Genomic DNA, 22,995 nt, shown 5'->3' with positions numbered 1-22,995 from the left:
TCCAACCTTCGTATATTAGGAATGTTTCTTAAGCGTACCTCTCTTAAAATATAACTACAAAAATTGTAAGTTTTTGCATTCAGTACAAAGATCTTTTGAGGTTTTAACTGTTTATTGTATGCATCAATATGCATTAACTGCAATGAACAGAAATAACTAATTTCTTACAATAAATATTCTATTGAAAATTACCTGGGTTGCTGTCCGCTGGTTATTAAACTATTACTATTCCCTTAATACTTAAAAGAACATTCACCATTCATTGACTTCCACAGCTTGTGAACTAACCACATCATCACTATGGCTGAAGCACTCATACTGATTGCCCACCCACCCACCTACCACTTGTATGCCGAGTGCATACCTGCCAACTTTCCCGATTTAGGCGGGAGACTCCCGATTTTCGACAGTTTTTCCCGCCTCCCGATTATTCTATTATTTCTCCCGATTTTAGCTTATTTTTTGGTGAACTTCAGACATTTGTTTTCAAATCCCGCTGTTTCAGCTTTTTTTTTTTACGCCAGTGGCCGGAAGTCCTTCACTCATTGGCCGCTTTCAAACGAAATATCGACGTTTATTAATGCGCGAAATGTGCGCGAATGTGCGATGTTTATTGAAACCTGTATATCGCGACGCGTATATCGATTGTCAATCTCTCGTTCTTGCGTGCTATTTTCGTGTTCGTTCACATCAGTCTAGACGATTAGAGAGACTAGTCGTTATATACGGAGTCTTTTTTAGTAATTTAGTGACAGAATTTCAATGATAACGACTAGTGACTTTTCTAGGGATTTTAGGAGCCATTTGGAGAAAATTCTGACTAATTTTATCTCAATATAAATAGAGAGTTTTATCTGCACATTGCTCACAATTAAGAAAGAATATCTCCATACCAGCCGTGACCGCAGTAACAAGGGGAAATGCAAGTTTTAATTTTCCGTAATTTCTGTCTGTATGCATATATATATATGTATGTATGTATGTATGTACGTACATATGTACGCCCATCACGAGAAAACGGCCGAAGGGGATTTAATGAAAATCGGTATATAAAGTCGGGGAATAGGTTGCTACAATCTAGGCCATAAATAATTTTATTCACGCCAAGTGAAATGGTAGTTTAGGGGAAGGCCTAAGATGTAATTCTCAAATATTTATATTTTTTTATTGGCCCTGTTGATAAATACTATATAACTAAAGTTATATATTATTAAATTTCGTATCGTTTATGTCTTATACATTTTTACCGTACCGGCTATGATAAGAGAGATTAATGAATTTGGATTTTTGTTGCTAAGCCCATGTAAGCGCCGAGGTACGAGAAAATAGGAGAACAGAATTTAATGAAAATGGGTATGTTATGTCGGGGAATAAGGAACTACAGTCTATGCTATACATAATTTTTCACCCTGTTCGAAATGGTAGTTAGGGGAAGGTGCCAGAAATTTAATTTTTGATTACCTATCTTAGTCTATCGAAAATTACTACGTAATTAAGTAATAGAGAATACAATTTCCGATTATTTATGTCTTATTCAGTTTTAATGTACTGACTAAAATGAAATTAAATTGTGAAGATGATTATATGAATGAGAAAAAAGTCATGAAGGAACGATCGCTGGAATAATAACACAAGAGGGAGTCATGAAAGAAAGGACTCGCTTTACATTAGATGCTCTAATATCACAGAGTCAGAAGAAAACTAAATGTGAAGGCCTGCAGTATAGAAAGCTCATAAAATTGATCAACAATAACATTACATTGGCCATTTTTTGATGTAATGTGCTTTGTGTATTCTTCTGCCATTTATCTCTGATGGATGGGATTACTGCTGCGTACTGTTATTGAGTATAACAGCCTGCCTGAATATTGGCGGAAAGTAACAGGGAAGTTGGATGTCGCTCTTCTTTAGCATGCTATTCCTCTGGTTCATAAATTTCCTGATACTACTGGTACGTAACACACTGGATCAGCATAGTATTCCAGCTATTCAATCCCTACTCTGGGGTAGTGATTGGAATGAGCAGTGTGCACACTTAAAGGAGTGTTCACGGCTGTCTGCGTCCTGGTCATTCTAGCTCTGGAACTTTGAACTGTTAGATCGACACCGTGTTTTTTTTGGTTAAAAGTAAGAAAATGTGCTGTTTTTCATTTTTTCGAATATTTCATATGGCAGCGTTGCTTTTAATCGCAACATTCGTACTGACGTCATTGTAATGACCTATGTTGGCACTTCAGTTGGGAAAACTGTAAGGACAGTCTTTCTGAGAATTCCGTAGCAAAGCACGAGTACATCAGCTAGTTATTTGATACAGATAGTATTGCGCTTCGCATAATCGCACGGAAGCTGGATGCAATACTATATTAATCTATGCATTTGCTAAGTAATGGCATCTAAGTGCATGACTGATTCACACGTGTGGAGCATGAATTCATGCTATTTTGGGAAATATTATCAGAGACCGATCATCTCACTCACATACTTCCTGTGAGGGAATAGAGATGTGTAATTTTTAGCGTTGTAGCTTCGTATGGCAACAGTCGGGCTTTGAGACAATAAGTGTTATAAATATATCATAGTGCTGTACTGTGCTAGACGTAGAATAAGCAGTTTTGACCAATAATGTATCTCCTGATTTTTCCTGATTTTCATATCAAAATCTCCTGATTTTTGGTTTTGTAAAGTTGGCAGGTATGCGAGTGCCCTCAGGACGAAAATCTCAGCGTGAGCTAGACTGGTCTAGATCATCATCATTTTATTTGTTGTAGAAATAGCTAGTAGCTTTGCGATGCACATTTCGGAAACTGGTCTGAAAATCTCATTCCTCTGTCATAGCAGACCCTATTCCTGCCAAATTTATCACACAGAATGCCTTTTCCTACTTTAAACTCTTATCTTTGAATAAGGCATCTCTGTAGACAATTCTGATGACAAATGTTACTGTGCTCGGGGAAGATCTTTTTGTTATTCCTCTTGTTTCATCTGTGATTGCTCAGTAAGTTTTATACTGGACAAAGCAAATGCAGATCAGATTTTTCTGTTATTGTAATGCTCTTTATTTGTAGGATTACTCTATTCATGTTAACATGATATAAGTATATGCTATTACCTCATATACGCAAATAATCCCTGCGTATTTTTTACAAAATCTGGCGGTGAAAAGTCAGGGTGCAGATATTATTTGTGTCAAGATTAGTACAGTGCTCCTGACATACAGAAATCTGGAGGTTGGTATTTCTCTGCCCGCTTGATTGACAACTGTTTCTGCTACACCCAAGAAGTGTGCTGTGTTTATATTGCGTCATTTGCATGGCATCAGTTTAAGTAGTAGCACGTGATCTTTGTTCTCATTATAGGCCATTCATGGCTAAAGAAATGCTTCTCATTATTGAAGAGGCAGAGTAAATTGGTAATTGTTTTGCGGAAAGAATGTGCGATGAAGACGAGAGCTGTGGTACGGTACGTGATTGGGAGAAAAATAAAGTTTGTCATGAACAGACAAACAGTGTCTGTTAGGCATTTTGCAGACAAAAAGCATAGTGTGCAGAAATTGAGAACAGTATCTGCAAATATATGACTGAAAAGAGACATTTTTGAGGTGTAGTCACGAGTGAAATGTTTTGGTTGAAAGGTAAATTACGCAGTGTAAGGCATATGGATGTCTCATACATGTTTTTGAAAGGAATGACTTCAGTTTTCATGAGAAAACCAACATTGCATGTTTCCCAGCCAATTATAAAGGAAAGATAATTTTCACAGATTTGTTGTAGGTTTGCACAAGAAAAGTTCATGTGTGCTCTTGCACATTGGCAGTGCAGACTGGAAACCAATATATTTTGAAATACCACTGGACTAGAGTATTGGCTACTGACAAGGCATACAATGTGAGGAATACTTCTTTTTCTACTGCTTTCCCCACACCCTTGTTGGGTCAATAGTGTGAACGTTGTCGAACAGGTGGGCCTGGCCCTGTTTCGCAGCCGGCTGCACGTGCTCATGCCAACCCTGTTTGAAGGGCTGTATTCAATATTGCGTGTTTTTCATGTTTCTCTGGTGTGTTGTGTGTGTGTGTGTGTTTGGATTTGGTATTTCTCTGCCCATTCACTTGACAAACTCTCTTTCTGGCACACCCAACAAGTGTTCCTCTGGTGTGTTGTGTGTGTACGAAGAGGAAAATATCGGGGCAGTTCCCGAGCCAAAGGAATTAGATGCGATTAACATCCCTGACTCAGCCAGAAATCAATTCTGGGATCCTCTGAAACGAAGGCCTCTGTGTTGAACATTCATCCATATTGCTTCATAATTATATAGGGTAATTCATTGCTCTGTAGTATTTAATGTTTTCCATATACGGTAAGACATACCTGCCAACTTTCCCGATTTAGGCAGGAGACTCCCGATTTTAGACGTTTTTTCCCACCTCCCGATTATTCTATTATTTTTCCCGATTTTAGCTTCTTTTGGCTGCTTTCAAGTGAAATATCAACGTTTATTAATACGAGAAATGCGCGCAAATGTGCGATGTTTATTGAAACCTGTATTTCGATTATCAATCTCTCATTCTCACGTGCTATGTTCGTGTTCACATCAGTCTGGTCGGTTCTAGAGACTTGTTGCTAGATTTAGTCTTTTTTAGTAATTTAGTGACAGAATTTCAAAGATAGAGACACGTGACTTTTCTAGAGATTTTAGGAGCCATTTGGAGACAGTTCTGGCTAATTTTAATTTATTACTTCATATAAATAGCATTGCGCTTAGCATAATTGCGTGGGCGTGTGATGCAGTATATTAATATCTGCATTTGCTATGTAATGGCACCCAAGTGCATGACTCACACGTGTTGAGCATGAGTTCATACTATCTTCGGAAGGCTTATGGGAGACCAATCGTCTTACTCACATACTTCCTGTGAGGGAATAGAGATGTGTAATTTTAATTTTTTGCCATGTAGCCTCGTATAGCAATTGTTGGGTTTTGAGACAATAAGTATTATAATATATACCATAGTACTCCTTTATGTATAGCGCAAGACATAGAATAAGCAGTTTTGATCAATTGTATCTCCTGATTTTCATATCAGAATCTCTTGATTTTTGGTTTTGTAAAGTTGGCAGGTATGGGTGAATACTTAGCAAAGCTATACAAACACTCAAAACATATTTTTCAGAATTTTCTCTCTTAAAATTAGGGTGTGAGTGTTATTCGATTTGGGGATTATTTGCATATATACGGATTATACACTGACTGACAGAGCAAATGCAACACCAAGAAGGAGTGGTCAGAACTTTATGCCAATTGCAGGGTAGACTGACGTCACTGAGGTATGCTCATGATGTGAAATGCGCCGCTGTGCTGCGCACGTAGCAAACGATAAATGGGACACGGCGTTGGCGAATGGCCCACTTCGTACCGTGATTTCTCAGCCGACAGTCATTGTAGAACGTGTTGTCGTGTGCCACAGGACACGTGTATAGCTAAGAATGCCAGGCCGCCGTCAACGGAGGCATTTCCAGCAGACAGACGACTTTACGAGGGGTATGGTGATCGGGCTGAGAAGGGCAGGTTGGTCGCTTCGTCAAATCGCAGCCGATACCCATAGGGATGTGTCGGCGGTGCAGCGCCTGTGGCGAAGATGGTTGGCGCAGGGACATGTGGCACGTGCGAGGGGTCCAGGCGCAGCCCGAGTGACGTCAGCACGCGAGGATCGGCGCATCCGCCGCCAAGCGGTGGCAGCCCCGCACGCCACGTCAACCGCCATTCTTCAGCATGTGCAAGACACCCTGGCTGTTCCAATATCGACCAGAACAATTTCCCGTCGATTGGTTGAAGGAGGCCTGCACTCCCGGCGTCCGCTCAGAAGACTACCATTGACTCCACAGCATAGACGTGCACGCCTGGCATGGTGCCGGGCTAGAGCGACTTGGATGAGGGAATGGCGGAACGTCGTGTTCTCCGATGAGTCACGCTTCTGTTCTGTCAGTGATAGTCACTGCAGACGAGTGTGGCGTCGGCGTGGAGAAAGGTCAAATCCGGCAGTAACTGTGGAGCGCCCTACCGCTAGACAACGCGGCATCATGGTTTGGGGCGCTATTGCGTATGATTCCACGTCACCTCTAGTGCGTATTCAAGGCACGTTAAATGCCCACCGCTACGTGCAGCATGTGCTGCGGCCGGTGGCACTCCCGTACCTTCAGGGGCTGCCCAATGCTCTGTTTCAGGAGGATAATGCCCGCCCACACACTGCTCGCATCTCCCAACAGGCTCTACGAGGTGTACAGATGCTTCCGTGGTCAGCGTACTCTCCGGATCTCTCACCAATCGAACACGTGTGGGATCTCATTGGACGCCGTTTGCAAACTCTGCCCCAGCCTCGTACGGACGACCAACTGTGGCAAATGGTTGACAGAGAATGGAGAACCATACCTCAGGACACCATCCGCACTCTTATTGACTCTGTACCTCGACGTGTTTCTGCGTGCATCGCCGCTCGCGGTGGTCCTACATCCTACTGAGTCGATGCCGTGCGCATTGTGTAACCTGCATATCGGTTTGAAATAAACATCAATTATTCGTCCGTGCCGTCTCTGTTTTTTCCCCAACTTTCATCCCTTTCGAACCACTCCTCCTTGGTGTTGCATTGTCACTGTCAGTCAGTGTATAGTCTGAGTCTGTTTTTTCTCCTATAGTATTTCCTAAGAAAGGAAACCGAAGATTAAATAAGATGTTCTAATGTCAGGTATTGATTAAATTCTGTATAAAATAGTACATATTTGTTTATTTTTCTAAATACATATAGTTGATGTTGAGTAATTTTTCTGCTTCTTTGTTATGCAGAGAACGTAGTCAAAATTCAACAGACATTCTTGCATTATTGTTCTTGATGTTTTTCATGTGACTTGCATTATTGTCCTTGATGTTTTTCATGTATAAATGGATTACTTGGTGGTGACTGCTGTTCCAACAGGCAAAACAACTGGATTATCAGTTTATTTCTGTGATACCCAAGTGATATTTACTGTACTTTCTTGCGTAATTAACGCTCTTTTCTGATGAAAAATACAGGTGAAGTCTTTGGATGCATAAATTATTCAAGCAATTCAGATATTTAAAAATTATTTACAATTCATTTACACTTAAGAGGTACATCAAATATGATATAAACAGAATTGGTTCAGTTCATTTGTGGTTATCGTCATTTGGTGTAAAATACCGGTGTGAGATTTTTTTCTGGAAAGTCACATAGGGTACCAGTACATCAGGTAAGTTAGACACGTGGGTTTGAAGTACTGACATTGGAAAATATTCTACCCATTAGGAGCTGACAATACGACCTGAAGGGAAATAAACATCAACTAATAAAATTAAAATTCATGTAAGTACATAATAATGACATACTGGCAAAAAAGAAAACTGTCCAACACGAGAAGGGCTGGGCATCGAAGTAGGGACCCTGCTAGATTGCCCCAAACCGTTCGTATTCAATCTTGTATGAGTGGCATGTCCATCTAACCTTTTTCTTGTACACGAACGTGGATCCCTTACGGAAATTTTACTTTGGGCGTTGTTTTTCGTTTTAGACAAACGTAAGGCGCAAGATTCCTGCCATCAGCTGTTACTGCAAGCATTGCAGTACATCGTTGTTTTTCGCTTCCGGTAGTGCGTACGATAACACACTGTATTCCTTTCTTATCGATTGTTAGACTTTGTGGCTTATGGAAACTGATTGGCATTTGATCTGAGGTTCCTATTTGGGAGATCAAATATTCCCTCGCTTTACGCTTTTCAATCACAAAGCGATGAAAATCAATTACTTTTTGGTTGAAATAATTCAGCATTTTTTTGGCATAATGTTGTTCTTCGTCAAAGAGAAAGTCAATTTCTCTTCATAAAATTAATCATCCAGCCGCGGCTAACCGTCAAATCTGAGACACTGATTCCATGTGCTGCAGCGATTTCTCGTCCTTTAAAATACAGCATTTCGTGAGAAACAGCATGTCCAACATTGCGCAACGAAATCATACATTTATGATGTAGATGTTGATTCCCGTAGGGAACCTAAAATAATTGTCCTGAATGAGTAAATTTATAATACCAATATAATATAAAATTAAATTTAATTAGAATTTGGACTTAAAATCAGAATTAGAATTGGGGATTAGATCAGGAGATAAAATTCAATAGTTAAAACCTGAAAAACTCAGAATTGAACTAGGCCTTTTGCAAACATTGAGATAAAAGTTGGGGGAAATTTATTCAGAGAATTGGGGCCAAGTTCTACAAAAGGTGTAATATACAGTACAGTTTTCAACACACTGTACAGTGTTCTCCCTTGAAATTTTCAGCAGCTGGGTGGCAGGAATGAGTAGCCGGGTGGTGAATACTACATAAAAATGAATACGATAAAATTTAAATTTATTCCCCTCAGGGCATGATTATTATTATTATTATTATTATTATTATTATTATTATTATTATTATTATTATTATTATTATTATTATTATTATTATTATTATTATTATATGACCTCAGCTGCTGTGTGTAGACAGTTTAATTTGACGCCATCTGGCTGCTTGCTCATCAATTTCGGCGGTCCGTTTTAATCTAGGCCTACTAGATGACAGACAGAGTAAACCAAATCTCTTTTGGGCGTCTGAGGCTGAGTTTTAGTGAATTTTGTTGGGTAAACACCAAATATATCACCAGGGATCTTTTACATGCTGACATCGTACGACGTGGAATGTTGCCCTTCAAAAATCCGACTACCTCTGCCGGGTTTGAACGCATTATCTCTACTACAGTAATATCAGACAAGTAAACATAAACTACTTTAGTGTTATAATCACAAAGAAGGTGTTCTAGTGTTCTACTGCTTGTTCATAATCAAACACAGTGTCTTACTACTCGGTTGCTGTAGAGTGCCATACGGGTTTGTGACGTCATGAGGAATCGAGTATTCTCGTGCGATTCCACGCTAATCCAGACACTGCTCGCGCACAACACAACGTTGTAGTCAAGCTAAACATTTAAACTTCGATGTAATTAATGCGATCTGCTAATGATAATGATTTATCATTTAAATTAACAATTTTACAGTATTTACATTTAAACTTGGAGCATGCAAGGACTCGAATATGTATTAATATTACGTAACTAGCATGTATCTGGTTTACATTAGCCGGGCGGTCTGTAAGCATGGCAGGGCGGTGGGTGCGCCCACTAAAATGGTCATCGGGAGAACACTGCTGTATAAGTTTTTCAGAACAGTTTGTAATATCATTCATATATAAAATAAGTAACCAAATAATAAAAAAAGACTAGTAAATAGAAAACTACACTGAAAAAATTAGGTTAAGTACAGGAGGTATCAAACAAAGAATAGAAAATGGGAGGGAAGTACAGTGAGAGTTTGAATTCTGGGTAGGATGAGCTGAGCAGTATTGCCAACCCACATGCTTGCTGGCATACGTCTTCACCCATTATAGAGCCCACATACTACAAGAACTTCCTGACATACATTTATATTATTTTAGAGTATGATTTAAAAAATTAATATTTTTAAAATATTTAAAGTTGAATGAAAAATAACTTAAAATACTTTTACTAAGCATATTTTTAAAATGTCCTTTCTATTGAATATATTTTGTTACCTTTTGAGTTTTGCATACACATATTTCAATTAATATGGATATAGCCTACTCTTACTACAAAAATAGCTTTGCCCTCCCACATCTTTGTTGCTCATTTCCACTACCATAATAAAATTCGACCTCAGTTATCTTGGTATTTATTAAAAATTTAAAACACAAAACAAACAAAAGGTTTTATCCAATATTTTACTTTAGTTTAAGGAAAAAACACACTTTAGGAACTAAGAAAGACAAGGTTACAGTGCCAGAATATATAAATACCCAAAAATACCCAGCCGTCCATTTTCCTTTTTTTTTTAGTTTTGAAGGATCAATATTGTTCCTGATTTCAATTTAAGGCATCAGATAAATACCTGTGTTTCAGTCCCTGTTTGTCCATCACTTCATTAACGCATCAGAAAGTGTTGTACAAAGCTCAAAACTGAAAATACCCTCATTTTGGGTATTTAAATAACCACTGGGTATATACCCGGATAAATACCGAATTTATATTTACCTTCCCACTGGGTATTTACCTGGCCAACATCGCTAGCCTTGTACATTACTTCTTCAGCCTTCATTGGAACATCCTTTTTCAAGATTAATCTCTATACCTGGCAGTAAAAGGCTCTCCCCAGTTGTATCTTTCTACTAATTTCCATATCCAGTCTTCCATTTTCTGTCAGTTTACTTCCCAGGTATTTGAAGTGTTCCACTCTTTCCAGTTCTTTTCACCAGTTTTGGCAGCTCCTTTTCCCTTTTACTTCCTCTACTCATCACCGGTATTTCTCAGTATCATCCTTTAAATTCATTTAGAGGAGTAAAATAATTATAATTGAAACATTTTTTTCATTCATACATATATTTGTATATTATTCTTGTTACCTGTTTGCAGAGATTTCTAGGCACCATTTCTTTTGCAATGCTGTATTTCTAACGGGAAAGGAGAAATTCCGATTTTGTAGTTGTTCAGTTTGGCATTACACCTTCCAACGGAAAGTGGATTCCACATGTTTTGTGTGAACTTTTGCTGGGCTGAGTAGCTTGGACGGTAGAGCGCTGGCCTTCTGAGCCCAACTGGGCAGGTTCGATCCCGGCTCAATCTGGTGGTATTTGAAGGTTCTCAAATACATCCGTCTCGTGTTGGCAGATTTACTGGCACATTAAAGAACTCCTGCGGGACAAAAGTTTGGCACCTCAGAGTCTTCAAACACCATAAAAGTGGTTAGTGAGACATAAAATAATATTCATGTTTATTTGTTCCAGCTCTAGAACAAAACAAGAATGCTGCATTACCTGAGGAAGCTTTACAGGTTAACAGTTATGTCCAGAAAGTTAAAGGGATCAGGGATGTCCTTGCAAGAGATCACATGAAAGTGGCTTTCTTTGGCAGGTAAGGTTTATATCGAACTTGTATATTTTGTACCTTTACTTTTAGTCTCCCCACAGAATACAAATTTGTATAAAATATTATATGAAATTATTTGATATTATCCATAAATTGCTTATTGAATATCTGTGAAACCATGCCTTTTCTCTTTACCGGGATCTTCTCTGATGTTTCTGGAAAACTTGAAATGCAGAGAATAATCAAGCTAAAAGATAAAATTGTAAATATGGAATTATGATTTTTACAAAGCTAGTGTGCAAAAATGACATTAGTTCAGACCATGAAATAGAATTTATCTCTCTCATATTTGTTTAGAAAGAAACCGCTAGGAGAACGTATTCACATGCTTTGTTCAGATTGGTAGGATTGTGTAGTAGTTTTATGTAATCTCTCTACATATTCAATCTGCTGTACACATAAAATCTTCTTTCTGTCTGTACCTCTTGAATATTGACCTAGTACTTTGCTTTTACACCAGAGAGGACAAAAATAATAACCTGTGTCTGGTTCATTTTAATTTTTGTCCATTTGTTACGGTATCACGAAATAATGGATTGGTGGATTTTCATGATACTTTAAATTAATATCAGTTTAGGATAAGGGCAAGTAGGACCCTGGCTGTAATTTGTTCAGAAAAGTTAATCAGGAATGGGGGGGGGGGGAGGTGGGGCCTTCAGAGGGGGTGTTAAACGTAGAACTCTAATCTCTCTTGTGGTTGGTGGTTTTCCGGGAGTTCTGTACATTGTACTGATAAAGTGAAAAATAAGGGAAATAGTGCCTGTCATGTAAAAGTTGTAGTCCAAGAGCTGATAACTAATTCTATGGGGTGTTGCTATGGAAATCATTCAGCCAACATTTAAAAGGCTTTCTACATCTGTGTGTAGTTCACTTTCACTTTCTGATAGTTAGTTTTTATACCAGAAGGAAGATATCAAATAATGAGCAACAGTAATGCAATAATATGGTGAAAATGTGAAGGGCCACAGAGCCAGAAAATGAGTAGCCTCCATGGTGATAAGTCAATCAAAGACTCATGTCTACCTGTGTGCCTCAGAATCTCAAGAGCGACTTGAGGGGTCAGAAAAAAAAAGTAATCATCCACATGGTAAATGATTGTCTGGCCAACGACAGATACAACAGCTAGTGTTCAAATACAGTATAATATTTATTTTCAAGATGCCTGAAATACCCCTGCTCAATTCTAGGTATGGTAAATCAGCTGCCTCAGGTGGGTAAATATTGACCATACTGTATTTACTATTTTAATTAACGCACGTTTTTGACCAAAAATATTGGTGAAAAATTTGGCTGCATTAATTATTTGCATAATTCTAACATACAGAAAAAGTATTTACAAAGAAAGGATGATGCATTAAATATATACATAACCTTTAAAGAAAACTCAGATTGATCATCATTTGGCATAAAATTATCGCATCAGTTTTCTTCTGAACGGTCAAGAGCCGAAGCTGGCTAGTTGAACACAAAGATTTGAACTAGCCTATGGGTACTGCAAAATATATTCTTCCCCTTATGAGCTGATAATAGCACCTAAAGCATAATATATAAAAATTAACTAAGATTCCAGTCACAACTATATATAGACTGAAACCTCGATTATCCATATTTGGAGGGCCCACAGAAAAAAATTTCAGTTAAGGGAAAACAGAAAATCTGGGAATGAATTAAAACCATAACAAAGTTGACTGAACACCACAATAATGCAATATTATATGTAATTATAATCTTACAAAAGTTACAAGAGTTAAAAATCTCGATACTTTAAATTAAGTTTTACCGTAGAAGCTACGTCACTTTCCTGTGAAAACTTCTTTCAGGTCAGTAACTTTGATCAGCCAAGTTCATCAGAAAATATGCTACTAAATAACGCCAAGCCAAGCAACAACCGATCACAGGTAGTTTTTAAGTTCTCTAGTCTAATTAAATAAAACCATCAAGGATGAAAACATTCTGGGAGGGGAAGAAAAGACGAACCAGTAAGCAACTTGCTTCCTGGAGTACGAAGTAGGCCAAAATTGGAAAAGAAAGAAGATTCAATACAAAAGTCACACATGATGGGAAAATCCCTACTTTTTTGAAATTGCCCCTTGTTATTTGGCCACTGGTATATGTAGTAAGTTTTTGTATGGTAAATCTTGTTCCTCATAAATTATCATTAGGTCTCCTCAAATCTAAAGTGTGTTTTACTTGAGAATATGGTTTTGAATGAAAGTAACCATTCTCAAAAGTTCTTGAATGCATTATATTCAATTCTGCCCGTCACTAATCACAGGCCACAAAATTAGTTGAAAAACTAATCATAACTCAATAAATTTTAGTTTATTGGTGACCTTGAGCTCAGCTGCAAAGCGCATTGAGATACAGACCGCACAAGCCAGTAGGCTACGGGTGGGAAATGATACAAACATTTTTAAATGTTCGGCTGCATATATAAAACAAATGCACTTTTTATAAGGACATTTTAGCGTAACAGCCTCCTGTATGGTAATAACCCAAGACCTCCCATGGCTTTATGTATGTAAGGTGCAGCATCTGTTCAGATCCTTGATGGTTCTGGAAGATGGAGCGCATCATTGAAAACTGTAGCAACTCTGAAAGGTTCACCTTTGAGTAACGTGTAAAAATGAGTAAAAGTGTCAGGAAACTGCTTTTTGTAGTAGATTGTCCCACTTACTCAGAAATGAGCCATGACCAACCACAGTGGTAACAAAATCTTAAATGAAAAATCATCCAAGCATATTGCAAACTCTTAAGACATGATTCCTGTCTGAAAGCCCAGTGAGTAGTGCCCTGAGAGAAGTGCCGAAAACCTGTTCGGCGATACAGTAAAACTGAGAACAGTAGTAAAAAGTCAGTCAAAAATAAACATCTAACTCTGGATAAAACGTAGATTTTTTACAAATGTGAATATTTGACAAAAAAGTTGTCGGAATGCACTCTGTTTCCTTCCAACTGTTGCAGCCACTCTGCTTCATGGCTCCCATGGTTTCCCCAAAGAATACCAGGCAAATGCGATGTGAAGATGATCCTATAAGCAATTTCACCGCCAATCACTTTTCCGGCACATGCTGTAATTATCACAATGAGGGGACATTAACCAGATCCATAGGCATGATGTTGCTGCCCTTTCGATCTTATTTGATCACCGGCATATGTAGTAAGTTTTTGTAAGCCTGGCACCACATAAATTACCATTAGGCCTACTTGACTTTTATGTTGTACTCTTAGAATATGGTTCTGAGTGCAAGTATCAATTTTCAAAAGTCCTCGAATACATTAAATTTGATTCTGCCCTTTTTAAAAAATGCTTGATCGAGAATTTAGTGTTGATGTGAGCAAAATTTCTGGACGGAGGATATGGGAAATAGTTTCTTGGAAGAACGGAATGCAGGAATTTTAGAACATGATTCGATTAGGGTGTTCATGAGACCACGTAATTTGAAGGAATAATCTAGGAAAACTTTACTTCCAGGAATGGATAATCGAGGTTCCACTGTACAGGTATACCAGCAAAAGGAGAAAATCCTTGTCTTTATATCCTATTTGTCGTCACTATTGCAGGGAGAACTGACTGCTGCATCTTTCCAAAGCACGTCATCTTTGTTCCCATCTAATGTGTTCATGATTCTCATTTTTGTGAAACTGTTTTCTACCACCTCTGAAGAAATACTGTCCCAAGCTCACAGTATCCACTGGCAAAGAAGTTCTTCTGATGGAGTTTGTGCACACTTTGCACCATCTAGCCCTCATAGAACTTCTGTACATTACCAAATTGGTTTTCATCATTTCCAATAACTTCTTAGTATCGTCTGTCATGTTGCCATGGAAGTTGTCCAACAAGTTAGAGGAGAGCCAAGCATCGAAGGCAAGATCCATGTTGAGATCCAAAACATTCGTATCCGTTAATCTATTAAAAATGGGTCCACCTACCCTTTTTCTTGTACACGAATGTGGATTGCTCGTGTGTATTTAAATTCTGGCATGGAAGTTTTCTGTCGTGAGCTGTCACTGCAAGCATCATCATGCATCTTTGTTTCTCGCTTACAGTTGTTTGTACAATAATGCTTGTTTTACTTCTCATATCGATTGTTCAACTTCGTGGCATATCAAAGCTGATAGGCATCTGGTCTGCATTTCTGGGAAAGGAGGCAATTGTTCTCTTTACGTTTCCTTATCACATAACTATGAAAGCTGATCATCTTTGGCTGAAATCTTTTGTCATTCTTTGACACCGTGACATTCTTTGTCACAAAAAAAGATTATTTCTCCTCATAAAATTTACTATCCAGCCTCGGGTTACTTTAAATTTGAGACACTGATTTCATGTGCTGCAGCCATTTCATAGCCTTTAAAATATAGCAGTTCGTGAGAAATGTCCTATCTGTTATTATGCAACAATATCACTTATTCCAGAGGTTCCTTTTCTACTTGTGTAAACTGGCCCCTTTTTTGGCCACGAACACTCTACAGTGCTTGTTGATAGCTTGCTGTGCATTTTTCTGTTTCCACCAGTACTGCACATTACTCTCATACACTGAAAACTACGACCCACTGCCCTATTCCTTTTAACCTTGGCATAATTGATTACCACAAGTTTACGTGATTCACTACTGTAGAACCTCGTGAATTCGAAGTGCTTGGGACTCAATAATTGGATTTTGAATTATGTGACTTCTTATTAACCATCAATCTCAAATCCCCTATAAGGTCTATTCACACACATCCGTGACGTGTCAGTGCCGTGACATATCAGTTCCGTGACATACGCGACATCTCAGTGATGACTATCCACACCTTTCAGTATTGTTTCAGTTTCAGTTCAGTGATTGCCGAGACGTCAAAGTTTACGGATGTGGAATTGGCGGCTATTGCTATACTTCTAGATGAAGAGGAACGGTGTCAGTTTATAAAACGGAAGTGGGTACATGAGGCATGGCAAGATAGAGAACGTGATGGCGAATTCGCTACCCTGTTCAAGGAACTAATTGACGATGAAACTAAATTTTTTGAATATTTCAGAATGTCTGAAAATATTGTTTTAACATATTGCTGAGTAAACTGTAAGTTCATTTAAAATGACGAGAGACACGCTGGAGAAAGGCGATAACACCGAGAGAACGGTTAGTACTTTGTCTGAGGTAACTGAATAATACAGTACAAATACAATGAAACAAATATTTACTTAACCACACACATTGAACTTGCGTACAATAATTTGTAGTATGTAAGTTTATTGAAAATCTTGAAAATAATTAGTCAATAAGGAATTGTCTGTGCTGTTTGGAATTGCCATACATGGAGATGAGTTTTGTTGATGATCTTGAAATGAGAATGCATTTTCGTGGCGTAGAAGTTGACGAGGAGAACGAATCTTTCAAATGAGATGTTTTTTCATAGGAATGTCTCTCCATGAACATCTTCATCTCACACTTCTGTATTGAAGCAATTATTTCAGATTTCGCTAAATTTAAGTAATACGGCTTAGTCTTCAAATTTGGAGCCACACCAGCTAAAAATGCATCAACAGGATGTGGTATGATGAGGTAGTGGCTGCGTTTTGTTCTTTACTAATTAAGTATTCCAGTCATTTTGCAGAACCACTCTGTTGGAGAGCCACTTTCTTTCCTGATGATTTTCATGAAATTTCAGAATTCAGGTGGCGGGGTTTGAAACTTCTGATTCAAAACCGATTCGGTGGGTGCGTCTTTGTCATCCTGTCTGGTCTCCTGTATGTCTTTGTGTTGTTGTGTACCGGCATCACCTTCTTCTTCTTCTTCTTCTTCTTCTTCTTCTTCTTCTTCTACTTCTTCCTCTTCTTTGTCCTGTTGACTGTTAGGTTTCCTTTAGTTACCCTCTACTTGAAATATCTCTTCAAGAAGCTCAACTGTTCAGAATACTTGTAAAGTTTTATCTGTTTTGCCCTTTGTCTAGTTTTCATTATCGTAGATTTCCTATAATTGTCTCTTATGTTATTCCATCTGATTTTGCAAGATGTACCTAAAAAGATATTTGAGAGACATTAGTTTATTACCGTGTATATATATATATATATATATAAAACATACAGTATATATTGCACCCATAGTATGAATAAACTGTAATGAAGTGGGTTGTGTTTTTTTTTTTTAGGTACCTATCTACTGGAGATACCCTACAAACGATTTCGTTCAGTTACCGCTTGCGGCATAGCACAGTGCAAAAGATCGTCACAGATACTTGCCAAATCCTACAATAGCGTTGCGGAAATCTATTGCTAATGACTTTCGTACATGTTGGAATTTCCCAAATTGTTTGGGAGCCTTGGATGGCAAGCATATTACCATCCAAGCTCCCTCAAATAGTGGATCTCTGTACTTTAACTACAAGAAGACTGTCTTGTTGGCACTTGTTGACGCGCAGTACAATTTCATTGCTGTCGATGTCGGCGCATATGGAAAAAACAGTGATGGCGGAATTTTTGGAAATAGTAATCTAGGCAAAGCACTTCAACGAGGCACATAAAAGTATCTATACCAGGAAATGCTGCATTGCCAGGCACATCTATTAAGACTTCGCATGTCATTGTGGGTGACGAAGCATTTCCTATAAAAAAATATTCAGTGCGACCATACCCACAGCAAGACGTGAATCATTCTAAACGTATATTCAGTTACAGCCTATGTCGTGTCAGAAGGATTGTTGAGAATACATTTGGCATTTTGGCCCAAAAATTTAGAATTTATAACAGGCAAATTGAGGCCAAACCAGAAAACGTAGATTAGATAGTACTTTCAAACTTTACTCTACATAACTTCATCAAAAAATATAATCCAAATACGTTTACATGCGAACAAACAACTACAAGTGAATGTACAGAAGACACAAGACTTGAAAATTTGCCTATGCAGGGTGGAAATGCAACAAAAGACGCCTTTCATATACGAGAAATGTTCAAGGATTACTTCACTTCAGAGGCTGGATCTTTTCCATGGCAAGAAGAGAGAATCAGTGCATGATGGAAGGTTACCTAAGACGGTGATATAGGCCTATTGGGAGCCATACGTCTAAAAATATTGTGTATACGCTATTTGTAAGAACTGATTGGTTGAGAAAATGCACGGAAGTGTGCGAAACTCCAAGTAATGAATATTGATCAAATTGTATTTTGATATAGATTGTACTTTCAATACATGACCTACTCAATATATTATTTAATCGCTTCATTCAGTATGTTGATTGAAAATATAAATAGTTCATGCATATAACAATACTTAAATACAATAGGTACTTACCATCTGCATTCATTTCCTTTCCTATTTTATTCCAAATATCATTTTTGAAACCGCTATCCATGTATTTCGGTTGTGATAAATCGTAAAGAACAGGATGATTGTGAACCATTTCAATAAGTTGTTTGTCACTCATTTTATATTCACAAGCGCGTACAAACTTCACAGCAGAACACGTCCGTGAAACAGCAAAAATATCGTTGGCGACAATACCCAATATCACGGAATGGATACTGCACTGATACTGACGCAGAAAATACGGAACTGCGCCGGACAAGACAGTGTGGACATGACAGTCAGATTCAGAGGAATGATATGAATCATCACTGACACTGATGCAGTTTCACGGAACTGACACGTCACGGCACTGACACATCACGGATATGTGTGAATAGACCTATATTCTTTCACTGATCGCATAATAATGTAACAAAATTATTTTAACCCTATAGCAAACGATTGTGCACTGTTAAAAACAATATATAAAAAAGCCGCATGACACAGTATAAAGAACTGTTTCCACAACGCAGTTGGTAACAAATAAATTCAATAAAAGGATAGGTTAACTTTGTTACGTATGCCACCATATTAACCATTTTAAAAGAAAGGTTATCAAGGTATCTGTGTTCGTTATCGTGGCATTTCCCTACTATCCATAGCAGGAAAAGTTCTGGCAAGGAATTTGTTGAACTGTCTTCAGACTGTTTCTGAAATGGTACTGCCTGAGTCTCAGTGTGGGTTTCGTGCCTCAAGAGGTACCATTGACATGATCTTTTGTGCTAGACAAATGCAAGAGAAATGCAGAGAACAACAAATCCCGCTTCTTTTAGTATTTTACGATCTGGAAAAGGCCTTTGTGATTCTGTTCCTAGAGAAGCTATGTGGATGGTATTACAGCACTTTGGCTGTCCTGACCATTTTGTAGGCTTAATCCACGCTCTTCATGATAGATGGGTGGACAAGTTCTTCACATGAATGAGCTATCAGAAGAATTTTGTACCACAAATGGGCTTAAGCAAGGCTGCGTGCTTCCCCCATCCTTTTTGCCCTGTACTTGGCAGCCATGCTTCACGAGATTTCTACTATCAACCATGTAGGTGTGGAAATTGTTTTGGTATGATGGCAGACTGTTCAACCAAATCAGGCTCCGTTCTCAGAGATTGACTTGGATAATGGAGCTTCAATATGCTGATGACAATGCAACACCTGCCCATACACCTGAGGAACTTCAAACATACATCAACTGTTTTAAGGGAGCTTTCTGCGAACCATGTGACCTTGCCGCGGTGGGGAGGCTTGCGTGTCTCAATGATGCAGATAGCCGAGCCGCAGGTGCAACCATATCGGATGGGTATCTGTTGAGAGACCAGACTAACGAATGGTTCATTGAAAGGGGGGTAGCAGCCTTTCAGTAGTTGCAAGGGTGGCAGTCTAGATGATTGACTGATACAGCCTTGTAATAATACTCAACATGGCTTAGCTATGTTGATACTGCTACACGGCTGAAAGCAACGGTAAACTACAGCCGTAACTACCTCCCGAGGACATGCAGCTCTCTCTGTATGAATGATGTACTGATGATGGCTTCCTCCCGGGTAAAATATTCTGGAGGTAAACTAGTCCCCCATTCGGATCTCCGGGTGGGGACTGCATGAGAGGGGGCGATCATCAGGAAGATGAATACTGACATTCTGCGAGTCGGAGCAAGGAATGTTAGAAGTTTGAATCGTTGTGGGCTACTACGACCAGCATAGTGAAAGAATTATTGTCGTCAAGATAGACACCAAACCTATGCCCACCACAGTAGTGCAGGTCTATATGCCTACTAGTTCAGCGGATGATGAAGAAATTGAAAGAATATATGAGGAGATAGAAGATTTAATACAATATGTAAAAGGTGACGAGAATCTAAATGTGATGGGAGACTGGAATGCAGTGGTAGGCCAAGGAAGAGAAGGTAGTACAGTAGGAGAATTTGGATTGGGACAAAGGAGTGAAAGAGGCATTCGGCTGGTTGAATTCTGCACTGATCATAATTTAGTCCTTGCCAATACTTGGTTCAAACACCACAAACGACGGCTGTATACGTGGACGAGACCTGGAGACACTGGAAGGTATCAAATAGACTTCATTATGATTAGGCAGAGATTCAGAAACCAGGTGTTGGATTGCAAAACTTTCCCAGGAGCAGACGTGGACTCTGACCACAACTTGTTGGTCATGAAATGCCATCTGAAGTTGAAGAAATTGAAGAAAGGAAAGAATGCAAAAAGATGGGGTGTAGACAAGTTGAAATAAAAGAGTTTGAGGGATTGTTTCAAGGAACGTGTTGCACAAGGACTAAATGAAAAGGCTGAAGGAAACACTATAGAGGAAGAGTGGAGAGTCATGAAAAATGAAGTCAGTAGGGCTGCTGAAGAAATGTTAGGAAGGAAGAAAAGATCAACTAAGAATCAGTGGATAACTCAGGAGATACTAGACCTGATTGATGAACGACGAAAATACAAGAATGCTGGAAATGAAGAGGGCAGAAAAGAATACAGGCGATTAAAGAATGAAGTGGATAGAAAGTGCAAGGTAGCTAAGGAAGAATGGCTGAAGGAGAAGTGCAAGGATGTCGAAGGCTGTATGGTCCTGGGAAAGGTAGATGCTGCATACAGGAAAATCAAGAAAACCTTTGGAGAAAGGAAATCTAGGTGTATGAATATTAAGAGCTCAGATGGTAAGCCGCTTCTAGGGAAAGAAGACATAGCAGAAAGATGGCAGGAGCATATCCAACAGTTGTATGAAGGTAAAGATGTAGATAATTTTGTTCTGGAACATGAAGAGGCTGTTGATGCTGATGAAATGGGAGACCCAATTTTGAGGTCAGAGTTTGACAGAGCTGTGAGTGACCTCAATAGGAACAAGGCACCTGGAATTGATGATATTCCCTCTGAATTACTGACTGCCTTAGGAGAAACCAGCATGGCAAGGTTATTTCATTTAGTGTGCAAGATGTATGAGACAGGAGAAGTCCCATCCGATTTTCGGCAGAATGTTGTTATACCTATTCCCAAGAAAGCCGGTGCTGACAGGTGAGAAAACTACCGCACCATTAGTTTAGTATCTCATGGCTGTAAAATTTTAACACGTATTATTTACAGAAGAATGGAAAAACAAGTTGAAGCTGAGTTGGGAGAAGATCAATTTGGCTTCAGAAGAAATGTAGGAACACGTGAAGCGATCCTGACTTTACGTCTGATCTTAGAGGATCGGATCAAGAATGACAAGCCCATGTATATGGCATTCGTAGATCTAGATAAGGCATTCGATAATGTTGATTGGACCAAGCTATATATGATTCTGAAGATGATAGGGATCAGATACCGAGAACGAAGAATTATCTACAATCTGTATAAAAATCAGTCTGCAGTAATAAGAATCGAGGTCTTTGAAAAAGAAGCAGCAATCCAGAAAGGAGTGAGGCAAGGCTGCAGTTTGTCCCCTCTCCTTTTCAATGTTTACATAGAACAGGCAGTAAAGGAAATCAAAGAGAAATTTGGAAAGGGAATCACAGTCCAAGGAGAGGAAATCAAAACCTTGAGATTTGCCGATGATATTGTAATTTTATCTGAGACTGCAGAAGATCTCGAAGTTGCTGAATGGTATGGATGAAGTCTTGGGTAAGGAGTACAAGATGAAAATAAATAAGTCCAAAACAAAAGTAATGGAGTGCAGTCGAACGAAGGCAGGTAATGGAGGAAATATTAGATTAGGAAATGAAGTCTTAAAGGAAGTAGATGAATATTGTTACTTGGGTAGTAAAATAATTAACGATGGCAGAAGAAAGGAGGACATAAAATGCAGACTAGCACAAGCAAGCAAGAACTTTCTTAAGAAAAGAAATTTGCTCAATTCAAATATTGATATCGAAATTAGAAAGATGTTTTTGAAGACTTTGGTGTGGAGCGTGGCATTGTATGGAAGTGAAACATGGATGATAACTAGCTCAGAAAGAAAGAGAATAGAAGCTTTTGAAATGTGGTGTTACAGAAGAATGCTGAAGGTGAGATGGGTAGATCAAATCACGAATGAAGAGATACTGAATCGAATTGGTGAGAGGAGATCGATTTGGCTAAATTTGACGAGAAGAAGAGATAGAATGATAGGACACATCTTAAGACACCCAGGACTTGTTCAGTTGGATTTTGAAGGAAGTGTAGGTGGTAAGAACGGTAGGGGTAGACCAAGGTATGAATATGACAAGCAGATTAGAGCAGATGTAGGATGCAACAGTTACGTAGAAATGAAAAGGTTAGCATAGGATAGGGTGGCATGGAGGGCTGCTTCAAACCAGACTATGGACTGATGACTCAAACAACAACAACAATGAACGATTTGGTCTGACCATCAACACCCATAAACTAAAGTACTTGCACAGCCGGCACCAGGTGGTACTGTCCCTGAACTAAATGTCACTATAGCAGGAACACCTTGAACAAATAGACCAATCTACTTACCTCGGTAGTATTCTAACTACACTCTGCGACTCAGAAAAGGATGTGGAAAATAGAATATGCTCTGCCCATGCAACTTGCAGCTGCCTCTCCCACTGAGTTTTCTTGAATAAGGATTTCAAAAGATATACCAAACTAATGGTGTACAAAGCTGTGGTCATAACATCATTACTATATGGATGTGAAACCT

General features: G+C 38.7%; 1 protein-coding gene across 7 annotated transcripts in view; it reads left to right on the top strand.

Moving 5' to 3' along the window:
* Marf (Mitochondrial assembly regulatory factor) overlaps positions 1–22,995 on the top strand; it is a 601,407-nt gene that overhangs the window by 118,417 nt on the left and 459,995 nt on the right. For all 7 annotated transcript variants that reach the window (XM_067141663.2, XM_067141660.2, XM_067141658.2 and 4 more), the window contains one exon: positions 10,894–11,020. In XM_067141663.2, coding sequence (XP_066997764.2) covers positions 10,894–11,020 — 127 coding nt within the window. The remainder of the gene's footprint in view (positions 1–10,893; positions 11,021–22,995) is intronic.

The sequence above is a fragment of the Anabrus simplex genome, chromosome 2 (assembly GCF_040414725.1).
Source record: "Anabrus simplex isolate iqAnaSimp1 chromosome 2, ASM4041472v1, whole genome shotgun sequence".
Taxonomy (NCBI): domain Eukaryota; kingdom Metazoa; phylum Arthropoda; class Insecta; order Orthoptera; family Tettigoniidae; genus Anabrus; species Anabrus simplex.
This window is presented reverse-complemented; position numbering and strand designations above follow the sequence as displayed.